The sequence below is a fragment of the Heteronotia binoei genome, chromosome 10, assembly GCF_032191835.1.
Source record: "Heteronotia binoei isolate CCM8104 ecotype False Entrance Well chromosome 10, APGP_CSIRO_Hbin_v1, whole genome shotgun sequence".
In the NCBI taxonomy this organism is placed as follows: Eukaryota; Metazoa; Chordata; class Lepidosauria; order Squamata; family Gekkonidae; genus Heteronotia; species Heteronotia binoei.
In genome coordinates, this window is record NC_083232.1 from 7,507,745 (window position 1) to 7,526,010 (window position 18,266).

At 46.8% G+C, this 18,266-nt stretch overlaps 1 protein-coding gene across 1 annotated transcript; it reads left to right on the forward strand.

Annotated features, from left to right (window-relative positions):
* The first annotated feature begins 1,795 nt into the window (after positions 1–1,795).
* Positions 1,796–17,306, forward strand: LOC132578134 (uncharacterized). The gene is made up of 5 exons (XM_060247989.1): positions 1,796–1,886; positions 8,692–8,808; positions 9,680–9,846; positions 15,150–15,251; positions 16,536–17,306. The coding sequence occupies exons 1-5, from the start codon at positions 1,824–1,826 to the stop codon at positions 17,212–17,214; spliced, it is 1,128 nt and encodes a 375-aa protein (XP_060103972.1). The 5' UTR covers positions 1,796–1,823; the 3' UTR covers positions 17,215–17,306.
* The last annotated feature ends 960 nt before the right edge of the window (positions 17,307–18,266 follow it).

Consider the following 18,266-nt stretch of genomic DNA (forward strand, 5'->3'; position numbering starts at 1 on the left):
TGGCTCTCCAAAGTCTCAAGCTGAGGTCTTTCACAGCTACTTGCCTGGACCTTTTTTAGATGGAGATGCCGGGGGATTGAACGTGGGACCTCCTGCTTACCAAGCAGATGCTCTACCACTGGGCCACTGTCCCTCCCTAAAGTCAGTATTGTCTACTCAGACTGGCAGCAGCTCTCCAGAGTCTCAAGCTGAGGTTTTTCATGCCTTTTTCCCAGGACCCTTTTTTGGAGATGCCGGGGGTTGAACCTGGGACCTCCTGCTTACCAAGCAGATGCTCTGCTACTGAGCCACTGTCCCTCCCCTAAAGAACATATGAAGCTGCCTTATACTGAATCAGACCTCTGGTCCATCAAAGTATTGTCTTCTCAGACTGGCAGCGGCTCTCCAGGGTCTCAAGCTGAGGCTTTTTTTACACCTATCTGCCTGGACCCTTTTTAGTTGGAGATGCCGGGGATTGAACCTGGGACCTCCTGCTTCCCAAGCAGATGCTCTACCACTGGGCCACTGTCCCTCCCTAAAGTCAGTATTGTCTACTCAGACTGGCAGCAGCTCTCCAGAGTCTCAAGCTGAGGTTTTTCATGCCTTTTTCCCAGGACCCTTTTTTGGAGATGCCGGGGGTTGAACCTGGGACCTCCTGCTTACCAAGCAGATGCTCTGCTACTGAGCCACTGTCCCTCCCCTAAAGAACATATGAAGCTGCCTTATACTGAATCAGACCTCTGGTCCATCAAAGTATTGTCTTCTCAGACTGGCAGCGGCTCTCCAGGGTCTCAAGCTGAGGCTTTTTTTACACCTATCTGCCTGGACCCTTTTTAGTTGGAGATGCCGGGGATTGAACCTGGGACCTCCTGCTTCCCAAGCAGATGCTCTACCACTGAGCCACAGCCCCATTCATGGCTCTCCAGGGTCTCAAGCTGAAGTTTTTCACGCCTCTTTGCCTGGACCCTTTTTAGTTGGAGATGCCGGGGATTGAACCTGGGACCTTCTGCTTCCCAAGCAGATGCTCTACCACTGAGCCACCGTCCCAGAGTTCCCAGCAGACATTTTCCTCCCCCCACCCCCCTTTCTGATGACCCTAAAGTGGGGGGAGGGCCTCCAAAGAGGGAGATCTCCTGCCCCACCTCGTTGAAAATTATTTTGGCTGCGATGAGCGAAGCACATGAGTGGTAAAATTCGCTCGGATATGCCTGTATGAATAAAGGAATCAATTCTCTACTACAAGTGTATAAAAACATCTTTATTGGACATTATCGAAAACCATTTGCATTGCAAGAGGCTATTACACGGAGCTATTGCTTCCCCCCCACACACACCTGGGGATTGGCAACCCTGAAACCCACAGGGGCGGTTTAGGGTAGTTCTCCAGATTTTTTTTTTTTGCCTACAACTCCCATCAGCCCCAGCCATTGGCTATGCTGGCTGGGGCTGATGGGAGTTGTAGGCGAAAAGTGGAGCGCTACCCTTGCCCCCCCCCGCCTGAGTCGCATATGCTAATGAGCAACGGTCTCCCTCCTCAGCTGAGGCGAATTTTTTTTTTTGAATCAGCGTTTTTCCACCGCCCTTCCCCCTCCTCAGCCAACGTTCCCCTTTTGGCGGGCAGAGCGCGCGCGCACTCCCTCGCGAGACGACGGCACGGAGGGCGGGGGGGAGGGCGGAGCCACGGCTGGCACCTCCTCCTTCCCCGCCAAAGTTCCCGCCCGGAGCCCTGGCAGAGCCAGGCCCCGCCCCTTGCTCGCGCGTCGCTGGGCCTTGCGGGACTGCTGTGCGCCTGCGCGGCCGCCCTCCCTTCAGAGGCCAGCGGAAGGGGGCCGGGCCGAGCTAAGATGGTGGCCGACGGCGCTCGGGCTCTGGCCGTCCCCCTCCCGGGAGGGACCCCCCGGCCTGAGGTGAGGCGCAGCTGGGGAAGGGGAAGGCGAGGCTCAAAGGGAGAAATTCCCTATCCAGCGGGGGAAGGCTGGGCCTCTGCGCCGGGGGTTGCCAATCTCCCGGTGGGGGCGGGGGTCCCTCTGTTTGGACCCCTCCCCCCCTTCAGGGTCATCAGAAAGCGCGGGGGGGGGGAGGGAAGTGTCTCCATGGTGACCTGTTGCAGGAGTGGCCAAACTGGGGCTCTTACACACATATTCAGGGTGGCCAGTGGTAGCTCTCCAGATGTTGAAACCAAATCAGCCAGTATCATAATGAACATATGAGCAACATGTGAAGCTGCCTTATACTGAATCAGACCCTTGGTCCATCAAAGTCAGTATTGTCTTCTCAGACTGGCAGCAGCTCTCCAGGGTCTCAGGCTGAGGTTTTCCACACCTATTTGCCTGGACCCTTTTTTGGAGATGCCGGGGATTGAACCTGGGACCTTCTGCTTCCCAAGCAGATGCTCTACCACTGAGCCACCGTCCCTCGAATGCCCCTGTATAAATCGATGGCGCGGTCTCGTTTGGAGCACTGTGTGCAATTCTGGTCACCGCACCTCCAAAAGGATATTCTAGCATTGGGAAAAGTGCAGAAAAGGGCAACTAGCATGATTCAAGGGTTGGAACACTTTCCCGATGAAGAAAGGTTAAAACGCTTGGAGCTCTTTAGCTTGGAGAAATGTGGACTGTGGGGTGACGTGATAGAGGTTTGCAAGATGATGCATGGGATGGAGGAAGTAGGGAAAGAAGTACTTTTCTCCCTTTCTCACAATACAAGAACTCGTGGGCATTCAATGAAATTGCTGAGCAGTCAGGTTAAATGGAAAAAAAGGAAGTACTTCATCACCTAAAGGGTGATTAACATGTGGAATTCACTGCCACAGGAGGTGGTGGCGGCTGCAAGCATAGCCAGCTTCAAGAGGGGGTTAGATAAAAATATGGAGCATAGGTTCATCAGTGGCTATTAGCCACAATTTGTATATATATATGTGTGTGTGTATGTGTGTGTATATATATAGATAATTTTTTTGGCCACTATGTGACAGAGTGTTGGACTGGATGGGCCATTGACCTGATCCAACATGGCTTCTCTTATGTTTTTTGCCTACAACTCCCATCAGCCCCAGCCAGCATAGCCATGGGAGTTGCAGGCAAAAAACATCTGGAGAGCTACTGTTGGCCATCCCTGTATGATGTGGTTCTGGAAGCCCCCCCACCCCATTGTACAGCTTGGAGAAGGCATTGTCTCTTTAAATAATTTATACAAGCCAGCTGGTGGCTTGGAAAATGCATTTAAAGTTGCTTTCTTTCTACCTCTTCCTCCCCTTCTATCTTCCTTCCTTCCCTCCCTCAAACATCAGTGGTAGAGCATCTGCTTGGTAAGCAGAAGGTCCCAGGTTCAATCCCTGGCATCTCCGACTGAAAAGGGTCCAGACAAATAGGCGTGCAAAACCTCAGCTTGAGACCCTGGAGAGCTGCTGCCAGTCTGAGTAGACAATACTGATTTTGATAGACTGAGGGTCTGATTCAGTATAAGGCAGCTTCATAAGTTCATATATGTACCCAGCCCCCCAGCCAATGTTCGCTTTAAGCTGCAGAGTCTTGTGAGCAAAAATTCTACTTTGTGAGCTTCTGGCATTAAAGTTGTGAGCTACTGCATGGATTAGTGTGCTCTGGGGGACATCCTTCCTGAACGAAGTCAAAAATTTGTGAGCTAGAGGCTAAAAATCTGTGAGCTAGCTCATGCTAACTCAGCTTAGAAGGTGTGCAGTCCATTTAAATGTGATGGCCGGAAGTCCCTTTGGAGTTCCCTTTGTCACACCCTTGCTCCCGGCTCCACCCGCAACGTCTCCTGGCTCCACCCCCAAAGTCCCCAGAGATTTTTTGCATTGGACTTGGCAACCCTACTCTGCGCCTTGTAAGGAGATTAGGCGCCTGCCGTCTGCCCCCCCGCCCTAGTATCCTGCTATTTCGTTCTGACCCTGCAAGGAGCACGTATGGGTATGTGAAGCTTGCCCATTTGCCTTATTCTCGTTCCTGTGAAAGAGGGGAGGCTGAAAGAATAAGCTTTGAATCCAGTGGCAATTTTAAGACCAATGAAAGTTTTATTCTGGGTATGAGCTTTCATCTTCGTGTGCACAAAAGCTTATACCCAGGAATTAAACTTTGTTGGTCTTAAAGACACCGCTAGACTCAAACTTTGTTCTGCTGCTTCAGACCAGCGTGGCAACCCACCTGAATCGAGCTGAACGACAATGAGAGTGCTTTGGTTGCAAACACTTTATAGACTGTTTATAAGCAGCTTATAGGAGTGGCCAAACTGTGGCTCGGGAGCCACGTGTGGCTCTTCCGCATATATTGTGTGCATCTGGAAGCCCCCACTGCCCCGTCAGCCAGCTTAGAGAAGGCATTTCTCGCTTAAATCACTTCTCCAAGCCAGTCGGTGGCTCAGAGAATGCATTTAATGTTAAAGTTGCCTTCTTTCCACCTCTCCCTCCCCATCCTCCTTCCCTCCCTCCCTCGCGGCTCTCAAACATTTGATGTTCCTGTCTTGCGGCTCTCGAACATTGTGCAGGGGTTGGACTAGATGACCCTGAAGATCCCTTCCAACTCTGATTCTATGATCTGATGTTTCTTCTGTGCGGCTTTTGCATGAAGCAGGTTTGACCACTTCTGTTATAGACCGTAAAAGCTTGCAAAATACAAGAGAGCAAAAAAAAAAAAATGACAAATAAGCCTCAGAATAATCTTATGGAAGTTGGTCCTTGATGACATCTTGATGGGTTTCTCATCTCTCCTCCCCCCCTTCCCTCCTCTTTTCCCCTCACTCATATTTAGATAGAGGGGCTCTGAACATCAGTAACTTAGGCAAACAGCCAAACTGAGGTATCAGTTTAAACTTAATTGAAGTACTGTTCATGCTTAATTGAAGTACTGTTCATAATACCCCTGTATAAATCGATGGTGCGGTCTCATTTGGAGTACTGTGTGCAGTTCTGGTCGCCGCACCTCAAAAGATATTATAGCATTGGAGAAAGTCCAGAAAAGGGCAACTAGAATGATTAAAGGGGTGGAACACTTTCCCTATGAAGAAAGGTTAAAACACTTGGGGCTCTTTAGCTTGGAGAAACGTCGACTGAGGGGTGACATGATGGAAGTTTACAAGATAATGCATGGGATGGAGAAAGTAGAGAAAGAAGTCCTTTTCTCCCTTTCTCACAATACAAGAACTCGTGGGTATTCGATGAAATTGCTGAGCAGACAGGTTAAAACGGATAAAAGGAAGTACTTCTTCACCCAAAGGGTGATTAACATGTGGAATTCACTGCCACAGGAGGTGGTGGCGGCCACAAGCATAGCCAGCTTCAAGAGGGGTTTAGATAAAAATATGGAGCAGAGGTCCATCAGTGGCTATTAGTCACAGTATGTGTGTGTGTGTATATATATATATATATATAAAAATTTGTCACTGTGTGACCCAGAGTGTTGGACTGGATGGGCCATTGACCTGATCTAACATGGCTTCTTTTATATTCTTATGTTCTTATGCTTAGTTGAATGAAGCTGTTCACTCCTTTATGTAGCTGCTGCAGATGCTTTGCAAACAGCTGCTCTGCTGGAGCCCTGGACTATTTTGAGAGCCAGTTTGGTGCAGTGGTTAAGGGCATGGATTCTTTATCTGGGAGAACTAGGTTTGATTCCCCCCTCCTCCACTTGCAGCTGATGGGGAGACCTTGGGTCAGTCACTGTTCTCTCAGAGCAGTTCTTGAAAGAGCTCTCTCAGCTCCACCTATCATAGGTGTCTGTAGCAGGGAGAGGAAGGGAAAGGAGATTGTAAGCCATTCTGAGACTCCGATTGAAGGGCAGGGTGTAAAACCAATCTCTTCTTCTATTGCACAATTGCCTGAAGACTACAGTTCCCATAATTCTTCCAACACACTTGCATTCCAAGAAGAATGAGGCTGCAGATTTATACCCTGCCCTTCTCTCTGAATCAGAGACTCAGAGCGACTTACAATCTCCTATATCTTCTCCCCCCACAACAGTCACCCTGTGAGGTGGGTGAGGCTGAGAGAGCTCTCAGAGCAGTTGCCCTTTCAAGGACAACTCCTGAGATAGCTATGGCTAACCCAAGGCCATTCCAGCAGCTGTAAGTGGAGGAGTGGGGAATCAAACCTGGGTTCTCTCAGATAACGTCAGGGCATGGCTGAAGCTTGTTGTAAAGGGAGAAAGCCAAAAACATAGCTGCAGCGTTTGTCTTGTTCTAGTACGTCAGTCATGGACTTTTGACATTCGTTATCCCTTGTGAGAGGAAAGAGTTACCGCTGCAAAGCCACTGAAACTGGAATTCTTTGTTTGGGGGAGGATTTGTTTGGCTTTGAAGCAAGCTTTCAGTGGTTTCTGTGTGGATTCACGACCCAGTAGTTCCCTGGAAAGCTTGCATTAACATTTGACCGTTTGCGTTTGAAGTTTGCAACCGAGCAGCCCTGCGTTCGCCTTGCTTTTTTTGCGTTCATGCGTCCAGCGGGCGGAGAAGAGACGCTAGCCATAGCCTGGCAACAGTGCCCGTATCTGAGTTGCAGAGAGTCATGTGGAAGTCTCCTACGGCTGAGGAGTCGGTAGGACGTAGAGGCGGGGCCGCTGTTCGCTCCCGGTGGCTTGTGTTCCTGATTGCGCTCTCATAGAAACCAGGGGTACCGCTGCTGCGCAGGTTTGTTTGGAACTTCAAGGAAATGTGCAGAGTCAGGGTAGATTTCCCCCTTTGTCTGAGTCTGAGGAAGCAAGGCGGCAGATGTAAAGAACGGACCTTGCAGAGACCCCAGACGAAATAGAAATCTGCAAGGTCTGTCTGGCTGGAAGGAAATGCTCCTAGACTGTTAGAGCGCCGCAGGTCAGGTGCACCCTACCTGGCTTCCGTTGTGCAACTCGGGACTAGTGTGTGTGTAGGCTTCCCAGAAAAGCTATCCAAGCCTTGCGTAGACCCAGACAGACTTGATTTTAGCGAGGTTTTCCTGTCCTGTCCTCCCATGTTATCTTGGGGCCATGTTGAGGTTTTGGATTTTTGCTGTTTTCAAGACTTTTTTATTATTATTATTTTTTTGCTACTGAATGTCCTCGTAGGACCAGAATGAATGCGTCAGCAGTTGGAGACCAGTTTGGTGTAGTGGTTAAGTGTGCGGACTCTTAACTGGGAGAACCGGGTTTGATTCCCCACTCCTCCACTTGCAGCTGCTGGAATGGCCTTGGGTCAGCCATAGCTCTGGCAGAGGTTGTCCTTGGAAGGGCAGCTGCTGTGAGAGCCCTCTCCAGCCCCACCCACCTCACAGGGTGTCTGTTGTGGGGGAGGAAGGGAAAGGAGATTGTGAGCCGCTCTGAGACTCTTCGGAGTGGAGGGCGGGATATAAATCCAATATCTTCATCTACCTCACAGGTGTCTGTTGTGGGGGAGGAAGGGAAAGGAGATTGTGAGTCACTCTGAGACTCTTTGGAGTGGAGGGTGGGATATAAATCCAATATCTTCATCTACCTCACAGGGTGTCTGTTGTGGGGTAGGAAGGGAAAGGAGAATGTGAGCTGCTCTGAGACTCTTCAGAGTGGAGGGCGGGATATAAATCCAATATCTTCTTCATCTTCTTCTTGATGGAGCTCAGCTGTGATCCCCGCTCCATTTTGTATAATACTGTTGGGAGCACTTGGCAACGGAGCTTGCTGCAGCTGAGATCTGTAAACTGCTGGCTTGCGTGGTACCGCTGTTGTGAACAAAGCCCGTTAAGTAATAGACTTGTAGAATGCGTCGGTGGAGTCGTCACCAACTTTATAGCAAAGGGATGCTACGAAGAAATGATGATTTGAAGCCAACTCCCAAGCTGGAATTCTCAAGAGTGGTGAGAGACCTAGTGGAAAGGGCTCAGTGGCAAAGCATGGCATGCAGAGAGTGCCAGGTTCAGTTCCTGGCATCTCCAGTTAAGGACCAGGCAGTAGGTGATGTAAAAGACCCTGGGACCCTGGAGAGAGCTTCTGCCAGCCTGAAGAGACGATATTGACATTGATGGACCAAGGGACTGATTCGATATAAGGCAGCCTCATCCGTTGTGTTTCTTTCTCCCATGTAGTGTTCAGACAGTCTTTGCCTGTGTGGTAGTCCATCCAGAGCTTCCAAAAGGTTGTTCAATCGACCTGAAGGCAGATTTAAAAACTACTATGGGCAGAGCACGGATCCCTGGCCGTGATTTGTCCCTGCCTCTGTTCTGTATGCTTTTTTTCAAATATGCACGATCTCTGGTTGAAGCTTACATATCTGTCAGTTAACTTTTAGTTGTACAAAACTTGGCCTAAACTACCTCGCTAGGTTAGTTGTGAGGCTAAAATGGGGGTGGGGGGAAAGACATAGGCCACTTTGGGACCCCATTGGGGAGAAAGTTGGGGTTAAATTAAATAAATAACTACACAACTTGGTTTTTCAAGCTGTTGACAAAAATGTGCAGTTAGGTTTTTTTTTTTAAACAGGTGAGACTTGTGGCTATGAATTTGAATTTTTGCTTGTTTTCATGTACGCACTATTGGTGGTTGAAGTTTACATATTTTTTCATTGTACAAAACGTGGCCTAACCTACCTTGCTAGGTTAGCTGCGAGGCTAAAACGGAGGGGAAAGATGTAGGCCGCTCTACGGGGTGGGGGGGGTGGGGAGGGATTGGGATTAAATAAAATAAATAAATACACAGCCTGGTTCAACGGTTTTTCAAGCTGTTGACAAAAAATGTTGAATTATTATTTCTTAAACAGGTGAAACCTGTGGCTAAGAATTTGAATTTCTGCTTGTTTGGAAATGCAGCACATGAAAACAGGGGCTGTGGGGACCTGCTTACACAAAGTGAAGCATTCTATCATTACAAGCCCCAGGTGAGTGCATTGCATGACCAAGGATGGTGTGGAAGTGTCTTTGCTCTGGCTGCTATTATTCCCCTCCTGCGTTAAGAATGGTCACTGCCCTTAAAGGCATCCTGCATCCTGGAGTGTCAAGGTTCAGTGGAAATAGGGTTGGGGGAGCACTTTTCAGAGTGCATATAGCCTGCTCCTAATCTACCCACATGATAAAATAAAATTAGGGCTTGACAAGGCCAATTTCCTTTTTTTCTTTGGAGTAGAAAACCGTCTGAAATGGAACATTTTTCCAGCGCTTGATTTTGCTGTGGAAAATTCTAGTTTCTGAAGATTGGTTATTTTATAAAGCTATATTATAACAGTTTTACAAATGGATGTAAAACGTTATTTTTTTTCATTTTACAAATGGATGTTTGTTTTTTTACCAATGGATGTAAATTATTTCTACAAACGGATGCCCTGTGGCTATACAGCATTAGGCGAACTAGGCAGATTCATAGGTTTTTCAGGTGATTAATCCTAGGGATTATATGAAAGAGGATGCGTGTTTTATTGACTTGCGAAACGGAAGGATAAAACCCAGATACATATAATAATCCAAACATCAAATGATGAATTTGCCTAATTGGTTGTGCTGGTCCAGTTAAAACCAGGACTTTTTAAAGCTACTTATTTAGCTGTCTCTTCTTGCCTATTTTATTTACCAGTCTGATGCAGCATTCATTCAAGAGATGCTGTTTCAGATTCTGAAGTTCTTCTTCCTAACACGGTCTGGGTGGCAACTGATAACTGGAGGCAATATTGTTTTCTTCAGGAGGAATTGTACTTGGCTTTGCACCTGGTCTCTGAATCTCCTACTTCTAAAACCGGTCTTTTAATTTGACTTCAGGTAAACGGCACTAAGCCAGAAATGGATGCACAGTTGTTCTCGCCACTGTTCGGAGGGATCACGAATACACCACCCAATGTGGAGTCTCCCCAGTTATACAGTAGCTGGTCGACATGTGCCGATGACACCACGGGTGTTGGTTCATTGCAAGATTGCACCAAAAAAAGGTATGAAGTGATTGCCATGTGGGAGAGCATTTCTAGACATCTTCTGGGAGGGGCTGTGGCTCAATTTTAGAGCATCTGCTTAAGAACATAAGAGAAGCCAGGTTGGATCTGGCCAATGGCCCATCCAGTCCGACACTCTATGTCACACAGTGGCCAAAAAACAGGTGCTATCAGGAGGTCCATCAGTGGGGCCAGGATACTAGAGGCCCCTCTCACTGTTGCCAAAGCACCAACACTACAGAGCATCACTTGCCAGACAGAGAGTTCCATCTATTTGTTGTTTAGTCACACAGTCAGTCCGACTCTTTGCGACCCCATGGACAAAGTCACACCAGGCCCTCCTGTCTTCCACCATCCTCCGAAAGTCTGCTCAAATTCATGTTAGTTACATCAGTAACACTGTCCAGCCATCTCATCTTTTGCCGTCTCCTTCTTTTGCCTTCTGTCTTTCCCAGCATCAGGATCTTCTCCAGTGAGTGCTCCCTTCTCATTTGGTGGCCCAAAGTATTTGAGCTTCAGCTTCAGCATCCTTCCAGGGAACAGTCTGGGTTGATTTCCTTAGACTGACTGATTGGATCTTCTTGCAGTCCAAAGGACTCTCAAGAGTCTTCTCCAGCACCACAGCTCAAACGCATTTATTCTTCTTCGCTCGGCTTCCTTATGGTCCAGCTCTTACAGCCATACATTATTACTGGGAATACTATCGCTTTGACTATACGGACTTTGGTTGGCAGGGTGATGTCTCTACCTTTTATTATACTGCCCAGGTTCGCCATAGCTGTCCTCCCAAGGAGCAAACGTCTTTTAATTTTAAATTTAATTTAATCTTGGATCCCAGAAATGTGTAGTCTGTCACTACTTCCAAGTCTTCCCTTCTGTTTGCCATGGTGTGATGGGGCCAGATGCCATGATCTTAGGTTTTTTGATGTTGAGTTTCAACCCTACTTTTGTGCTCTCCTCTTTCGCCCTCAACAAGACGTTCTTTAGATCCTCCTCACTTTCTGCCATTAGAGTGGTATCATCTGCATATCTGAGGTTGTTGATGGTTTCCCCGGCAATCTTAATTCCTGCTTCTCTTCATCCAGGCCAGTATTCCGCATGATGTACTCTGTATATAAATTAAATAAGCAGGGTGACAATATACATCTTTGTCAAACTCCTATTTTCCTATTTCCTATTTTACTGTTTTAATGGTTGCAAATTGATGTATTTTTAAAACCAAACTCTATGTTAGATTGTATATGTCGTGAGCCGCCCTGAGCCGCCTCGGTGGGAAGGGCGGGATATACACTGAATAAACTAAACTAAACTAAACCAATCTGTTGTTCCCATATCCCGTTCTGACAGTTGCTTCTTGAGCCTTATACAGCTTTCTCAGGAGACATATGAGGTGGTCTGGTACTCCCATCTCTTTAAGGACTTGCCACAGTTTGTTGTGATCCACACAAAGGCTTTAGCATAGTCAATGAAACAGAAATAGATGTTTTTCTGATACTCCCATGCTTTCTCCATAATCCAGCGAATGTTGGCAATTTGTTTTCTAGTTCCTCTACCTCTCTGAAACCCAGCTTGAACTCTGGTAGTTCCCGATCTACGTACTGCTGAAGCCTAGCTTGTAGGATCTTTAACATGACCTTGCTGGCATGTGAAATGAGCGCAATGGTGCGATAGTTTGAACATTCCTTGGTATTACCCTTCTTTGGGATTGGGATATAAACTGACCTTTCCCAATCCTGTGACCACTGTTGCGTTTTCCAAATTTGTTGACATAATGTGTACATCACTTTAACAGCATCATCTTTAGGACTTTGAATAGCTCAACTGGGATACCGTCGTCTCCGCTCGCTTTGTTGTTAGTAATGCTTTCTAAGGCCCATTTGACTTCACACTCCAGGATGTCTGGCTCAAGGTCAGCGATTTCACTGTTATGGTTGTCAAGGTCATTGAGATCCTTCTTGTATAATTCTTCTGTGTATTCTTACCACCTCTTCCTGAGCTCTTCTACTTCTGTTAGGTCCCTACCGTTTTTGTCCTTTATCATGGCCATCTTTGCACGAAACATTCTCTTGATTTCTCCAATTTTCTTGAAGAGATCTCTTGTCCTTCCCATTCTATTATTTTCCTTTGTTGTTTTGCATTGTTCTTTCAAGGAGGCCTCCTTATCTCTCCTTGCTGTTCTCTGAAAATCTGCATTCAGTTGGGTGAATCCTTCCTTTTCACCTTTGCCTTTCGCTTTCCTTCTTTCCTCAGCTATTTGTAAAGCCTCATCAGACAGCCACTTTGCTTTCTTGCATTTCTTTTTCTTTGGGATGATGCTGATTGCTGCCTTCTGTACAATGTCACGAACCCCTGTCCATAGTTCTTCCGGCACTCTGTCTATCAACTCTGGTTCCTTAAACCTATTCTTCACCTCCACTGTATATTCATAAGGGATGTGATCAAGGTCAAACCTGAATGGCCTGATGGTTTCCCCAGTTTTCGCCTGAATTTTGCGATGAGTAGCTCATGATCTGAGCCGCAGTCAGCTCCAGGTCTTGTTTTTGCTGACTGTAAGGAGCTTCTCCATCTTTGACTGCGGAGTATATAATCAATCTGATTTCTGTGTTGTGCATCAGGGGATGTCCACATGTAGAGTCGCCTTTTAGGTTGTTGGAAGAGGGTGCTCGTTATGACCAGCTTGTTCTCTTGACAAAACTCTACTAGCCTTTGCCCGGCTTCATTTTGTTCTCCAAAGCCAAACTTGTCAGTTGTTTCGGTCACCTTTTGACTTCCTACTTTGGCATTCCAGTCCCCTATGATGAGGAGGACATCTTTTTTGGGTGTTAATTCTAGAAGGTGTTGTAGATCTTCATAGAACTGGTCCACTTCAGGCTCTTCTGCATCAGTGGTTGGGGCATAGACTTGGATTACTGTGATATTGAATGGTTTGCCTTGGATACGGACCAAGATCATGCTATCATTTTTGAGATTGTATCCCATTACTTCCTTCCTCACTCTCTTGTTAACTATAAAGGCCACGCCATTTCTTCTACGGGACTCTTGCCCACAATAATAGATGTATTGATCCTCTGAGTTAAATTCACCCATTCCCATCCATTTTAGTTCGCTGATCCCCAATATGTCGATGTTCAGTCTTGCTGTCTCTTGTTTGACCACATCCAGCTTACCTTGATTCATAGATCTTAACATTCCACGTTCCAATGCAGTATTGTTCTTTGCAGCATTGGACTGTTCTTTCACCATCAGACACATCCACAGCTGAGCATCCTTTTGGCTTTGGCCCAGCTGCTTCACTCTTTCTGTGGTTACTTGGACTTGCCCTCCGCTCTTCCCCAGTAGCATATTGGGCACCTTCTGACCTGAGGGGCTCATCCTCCAGCGCTGTATCTTTTAGCCTTTTGTTACTGTCCATGGGGTTTTCTTGGTAAGGATACTGGAGTGCGTTGCCATTTCCTTCTCCAGTGGATTACGTTTCGTCTGGGTTCTCAGCTGTGGCCTTGGGTAGCCCTTGCATGGCATAGCCCACAGCCTCACTGAACTGTGCAAGACCTCTCACCACGTCAAGGCAGAAATCCATGGGAGGTTCCAGGTTCCATCTATACCTTGTGGCTAATAGCCACTGATGGACCTCTGCTCCATATGTTTATCCAATCCCTTTTGAAGCCATCTTTGCTTGTAGCCGCCGCCACCTCCTGTGGCAGTGAATTCTACGTGTTAATCACTCTTTGGATGAAGAAGTACTTCCTTTTATCCGTTCTAACTCAACTGCTCAGCAATTTCATTGAGTGTCCGCGAGTTCTTGTATTGTGAGAAAGAGAGAAAAGTGCTTCTTTCTCTACCCCATGCATAATCTTGTAAACCTCTATCATGTCACCCTTCGGTCATCGTTTCTCCAAACTAAAGAGCCCCAAGGGCTTTCACCTTTCTTCATAGGGAAAGTATTCCAACCCTTTAATCATTCTAGTTGCCCTTTCCTGCACTTTCCCCAAATGCTTTAATATCTTTTTTGAGGTGTGGTGACTACAATTGTACACAGCATTCCAAATGAATGCAAAAGGTTCCAGGTTCAATCCGCAGCATCTCCAGTTAGAAGGGTTAGGCAGTAGGTGATGTTATCTGAGACGCTGAAAAGCAGCTACCATTCTGAGTAGACAGTACTGACTTTGATGGACGAAGGGTCTGATTCAGCAGAAGGCAGCTTCGTATGTTCATTTGGAAGCACGACAGTCATTGGAAGCATGTCATTTCCAAAAGATTTTTATATACTGGCAGATTTGTTCCTTACAATTTTACAATAAATTCAGGTTAGTGGAATAGAATTAGTCATATTTATTTGAAAAAAAGTCATTTTTATATGAAGAAAGGTTCAAACGCTTGGGGCTCTTTAGCTTGGAGAAACGTCGACTGCGGGGTGACATGATAGAGGTTGACAAGATTATGCCTGGGGTGGAGAAAGTAGAGGAAGAAGTCCTTTTCTCCCTTTCTCACAATACGAGAACTCGTGGGCCTTCGATGAAATTGCTGAGCAGTCTGGTTAAAACGGATAAAAGGAAATACTTCTTCATCCAAAGGGTGATTAACATGTGGAATTCACTGCTATGGGAGGTGGTGGCGGCTAAAAGCATAGCCAGCTTTGAGGAGATTTAATAATAATATGGAGCAGAGGTCCATCAGTGGCTATTAGCCACAGTGTGTGTGTATGTGTATGTGTTATATGTATGTAAGTATGTGTGTGTGTGTATGTGTGTGTATATATATACACACACACACACATATATATTGGCCACTGTGTGACACGAGAGTGTTGGACTGGATGGGCCATTGGCCTGATCCATCATGGCTTCTCTTATGTTCTTATGTGATAAAGAGTGTTGGACTAGATGGGCCATTGGCTTGATCCAACATGGCTTCTCTTATGTTCTTACGTGACACAGAGTGTTGGACTGGAGGGGCCATTGGCCTGATCCAACATGGCTTCTCTTTATGTTCTTATGAGACACAGAGTGTTGGACTGGATGGGCTATTGGCCTGATCGAACATGGCTTCTCTTATGTTCTTATGTGACACAGAGTGTTGGACTGGATGGGCCATTGGCCTGATCCAACAGGGCTTCTCTTCTGTTCTTATGTGACACAGAGTGTTGGACTGGAGGGGCCATTGGCCTGATCCAACATGGCTTCTCTTATGTTCTTAAAACCCCAAAGGTTTGCTATAAGCCTCCTGCCTCAAATCAAAGGTTCTTGCGCCTGCTCAAGGTACCTCTGCTTGTTTCTACATGTGGTGTTCAAACATCTCATTTGCAGGGCACAGATAAACCTGTCGTACTCCGGCAGCGGGCCTGACATGTTTGGTTTAGTGTCAAGCATCCTAGAGGAACCGAACAAGCAAGAACCTGTAACAGACTGGTAAGCAATGTTGACTATTTACGTGTTGTTATAAAGTAACACGGCAGCTGTACTGGAACTGTTGAAGTAAATTGTACTGCAGTTATGTGTGTTTCATGTATGTTTGCACAGCCTGCGTCTTATTCAGTGTGGAGGCTGTGTTAGATTTAAATGGCTTTCTCTCCTTTTGTTGTAGAAAAGCTGTGATTATTTTAAACAGACTAGAAAAAATATATTATTGCTAAGAAGAGCAAAGTGGAAATACACTTGCCCTGTGTTTATTTCTAAACAGAGCACAATTGTCTTGAGAGCCAGTTTGGTTTAGTGGTGAAGTGTGCAGACTCTTATCTGGGAGAACTGGGTTTGATTCCCCACTCCTCCACTTGCAGCTGCTGGAATGGCCTTGGGTCAGTCATAGCTCTATGGGTCAGTCATAGCTCTAATAGAGAGCCAGTTTGGTGTAGTGATTAAGTGTGCGGACTCTTATCTGGGAGAACCGGGTTTGATTCTCCACTCCTCCACTTGCACCTGCTCGAATGGCCTTGTGTCAGCCATAGTGGTTAAGTGGGCAGACTCTTATCTGGGAGAACCGGGTTTGATTCTCCACTCCTCCACTTGCAGCTGCTGGAATGGCCTTGGGTCAGCCATAGTAGTGAAGTGTGCAGACTCTTATCTGGAAGAACCGGGTTTGATTCCCCACTCCTCCACTTGCACCTGTTGGAATGGCCTTGGGTCAGCCGTAGCTCTGGCAGAGGTTGTCCTTGAAAGGGCAGCTGCTGTAAGAACCCTCTCCAGCCCCACCCACCTCACAGGGTGTCTGTTGTGGGGGAAGAAGGTAAAGGAGATTGTGAGCCGCTCTGAGACTCTTCAGAGTGGAGGGCGAGATATGAATCCAATATCCTCATCTACCTCACAGGGTGTCTGTTGTGGGGGAGGAAGGGAAAGGAGATTTTGAGCTGCTCTGAGACTCTTCGGAGTGGAGGGCGGGATATAAATCCAATATCTTCTTCTTGACATTATTGCCCAGTTTATCCAAATTCCTTCCTCATGTAATTAAAATTGTCATTGGAGTTATCACAAAGGATTTAACTGTTTTTGAAAACAAAGGTTCAGCCCAAATATACCCCACAGTAAAGGTGTCTCTTCGGAATTTCAGAGGATTCATGCTGATTATGGATTGTTATTAAAATAGAAGCCGAGAGCATTGTAAAGTATTTTTCAAGTCTGACCATGTACAATCTAGCTTTCATACATTGTGTTGATGGAACAAAGTGTTTAGCATTAAAAAAAAATTGTCTTTTACAGGAACTCTCTTTCAAGATTGTTTCCACCCATGCGGTCATCAGATCCAGAGAACAGTTTCTCAGGGCTTTTTCCGAAAAATATTTTGGAAAACAAAGATCTCACTAACTCAGTTGGCACGTTGCACCCTTACGAAGAAAACACGAGGGAGTCATCCTCCGCAGAGTCGTTAAAGAAAGACCTTGACAGTTTCCACCTTACAGGAACCTGGCACGTGCTCGCCGATCCTTGCCCTCGGTCTCCCGAAAAGATGTTCAGGGATGCTGGTCCCACAAACAAGGTTTTCAAACGGCCTGGGATCAATCAAAACGACAGTCTAGAATATCAGAACATGCATGGTTATGACAAGAAGCAATTAAATACCGACGGTGGGAGGAATCATACGGATTTTAACACTTTCTCATCTCAAGTTAGAGGAAAAACTGGTGCAGATAAAGAATATTCCAAAACGGATCAAGCAAGAAGAGTCCTTGGGGGAAACGATCCGGAAGGACCGAGCCAGTACTTCAGCCAGCCGTCTAATAATCCTGCCGTCCAGGGCATATGGGACCTGTTAACCCAAGGAAACAACTTGTCTCCTGCAAGATTCGCAGATTTCACCACTGCTCCTGAATCACAGCAGTTTGGTTTCCCACCCCTATACATTTGCAGTCCGGCGTCTACAAAGAAACAGCTTCCCTGATGGAACGAATACAAAATTGCAGGAAGCCTACCCGCCGAACACCCGTAATGGTATTAATACAGAAATAGCCTTTGGTAACGCTGAATGTAAAGCCTCTGTATATCCTCAAAGTGTCCTGTAATTCCCTGCTCTAAAACCAGCCATACAGAATACAAATTCATCTTACAATGGATACACATGGTTGGATACCAAATACTAAATGCAGCGACTCCGTCATGTGCCGCTTACGGGGAGCAAGTGAACTCTCAGCTGTCTTCAGCTCACTTGAGCAGGCCTTCCGCCGATCCGTCTGCAGGCCAGGTTGTCTGTTCACAGAGGTTCCCCACGTCCCCTTCGAGAAAAGACGGGAAACTGCAAATGTCCAATAACGTTCCGATACCTCAGGGCTTTCCAGCTTCTCAGAAAAACAGAAGAAACCCGGCCCCATCGGGCGCTGTCAGAACCCTTCCTTGGTAACTTCAGAAGGACTGTATGGTAAAATGCCTATTGGTACCCCACCCAGCGGGTTATCCCAACAGTATTCTGCAAACGAGAATGCCAAACATCATAGGTTTCATAATAAGCAAAGCCAATTCAGCGCTCATGGAAGAGCAGCGCATAACGAGAGAGTAAAAATAACGGGATTCCGCATGCGGGATACGCAGGCCCAAACCAAGCTCCGTTTGACGCATCGAGAAGAAATCAGAGCGGAACGGGACAGCCTGTCAGACTTCATCAACCCTTCAATCCTCCTCTTTCCCCGTTAGTGCCTGGATGTAAGCACACGCCCCACTTTCCCTCCATTTAATCCTCCCCATTCCCCTCGCCAGCAAACGTTGCCTTTTCTCCCTTGCCCTTTCACTGTCTGAACTGGTGGGCCTCTTCCACTATGAGGATTTTCACCACCTGAGCCCTTCATGAATGATCTCTTTTGCGCTGAGTGTCTGCGCCATGCCTCGCCTTTCCCCCTCCTCTGAACAACTGCAGGCCTCCAAAGAATCGCAGCGGACCTGCAAACGAGCTCCATATTCATCTAGAAGAATGTTATGATCAATGGAGGGCCCTCGAGAGGG

Excerpts from the sequence above, each read along its gene's own strand:
- LOC132578134 (XM_060247989.1), top strand. The coding sequence starts at position 1,824 with ATGGTGGCCGACGGCGCTCGGGCTCTGGCCGTCCCCCTCCCGGGAGGG. Across the intron at positions 1,887-8,691 it reads GAGGGACCCCCCGGCCTGAG|GTGAAACCTGTGGCTAAGAA; the intron begins GTGAGGCGCAGC and ends TTTCTTAAACAG. Across the intron at positions 9,847-15,149 it reads CAAGATTGCACCAAAAAAAG|GGCACAGATAAACCTGTCGT; the intron begins GTATGAAGTGAT and ends TCTCATTTGCAG.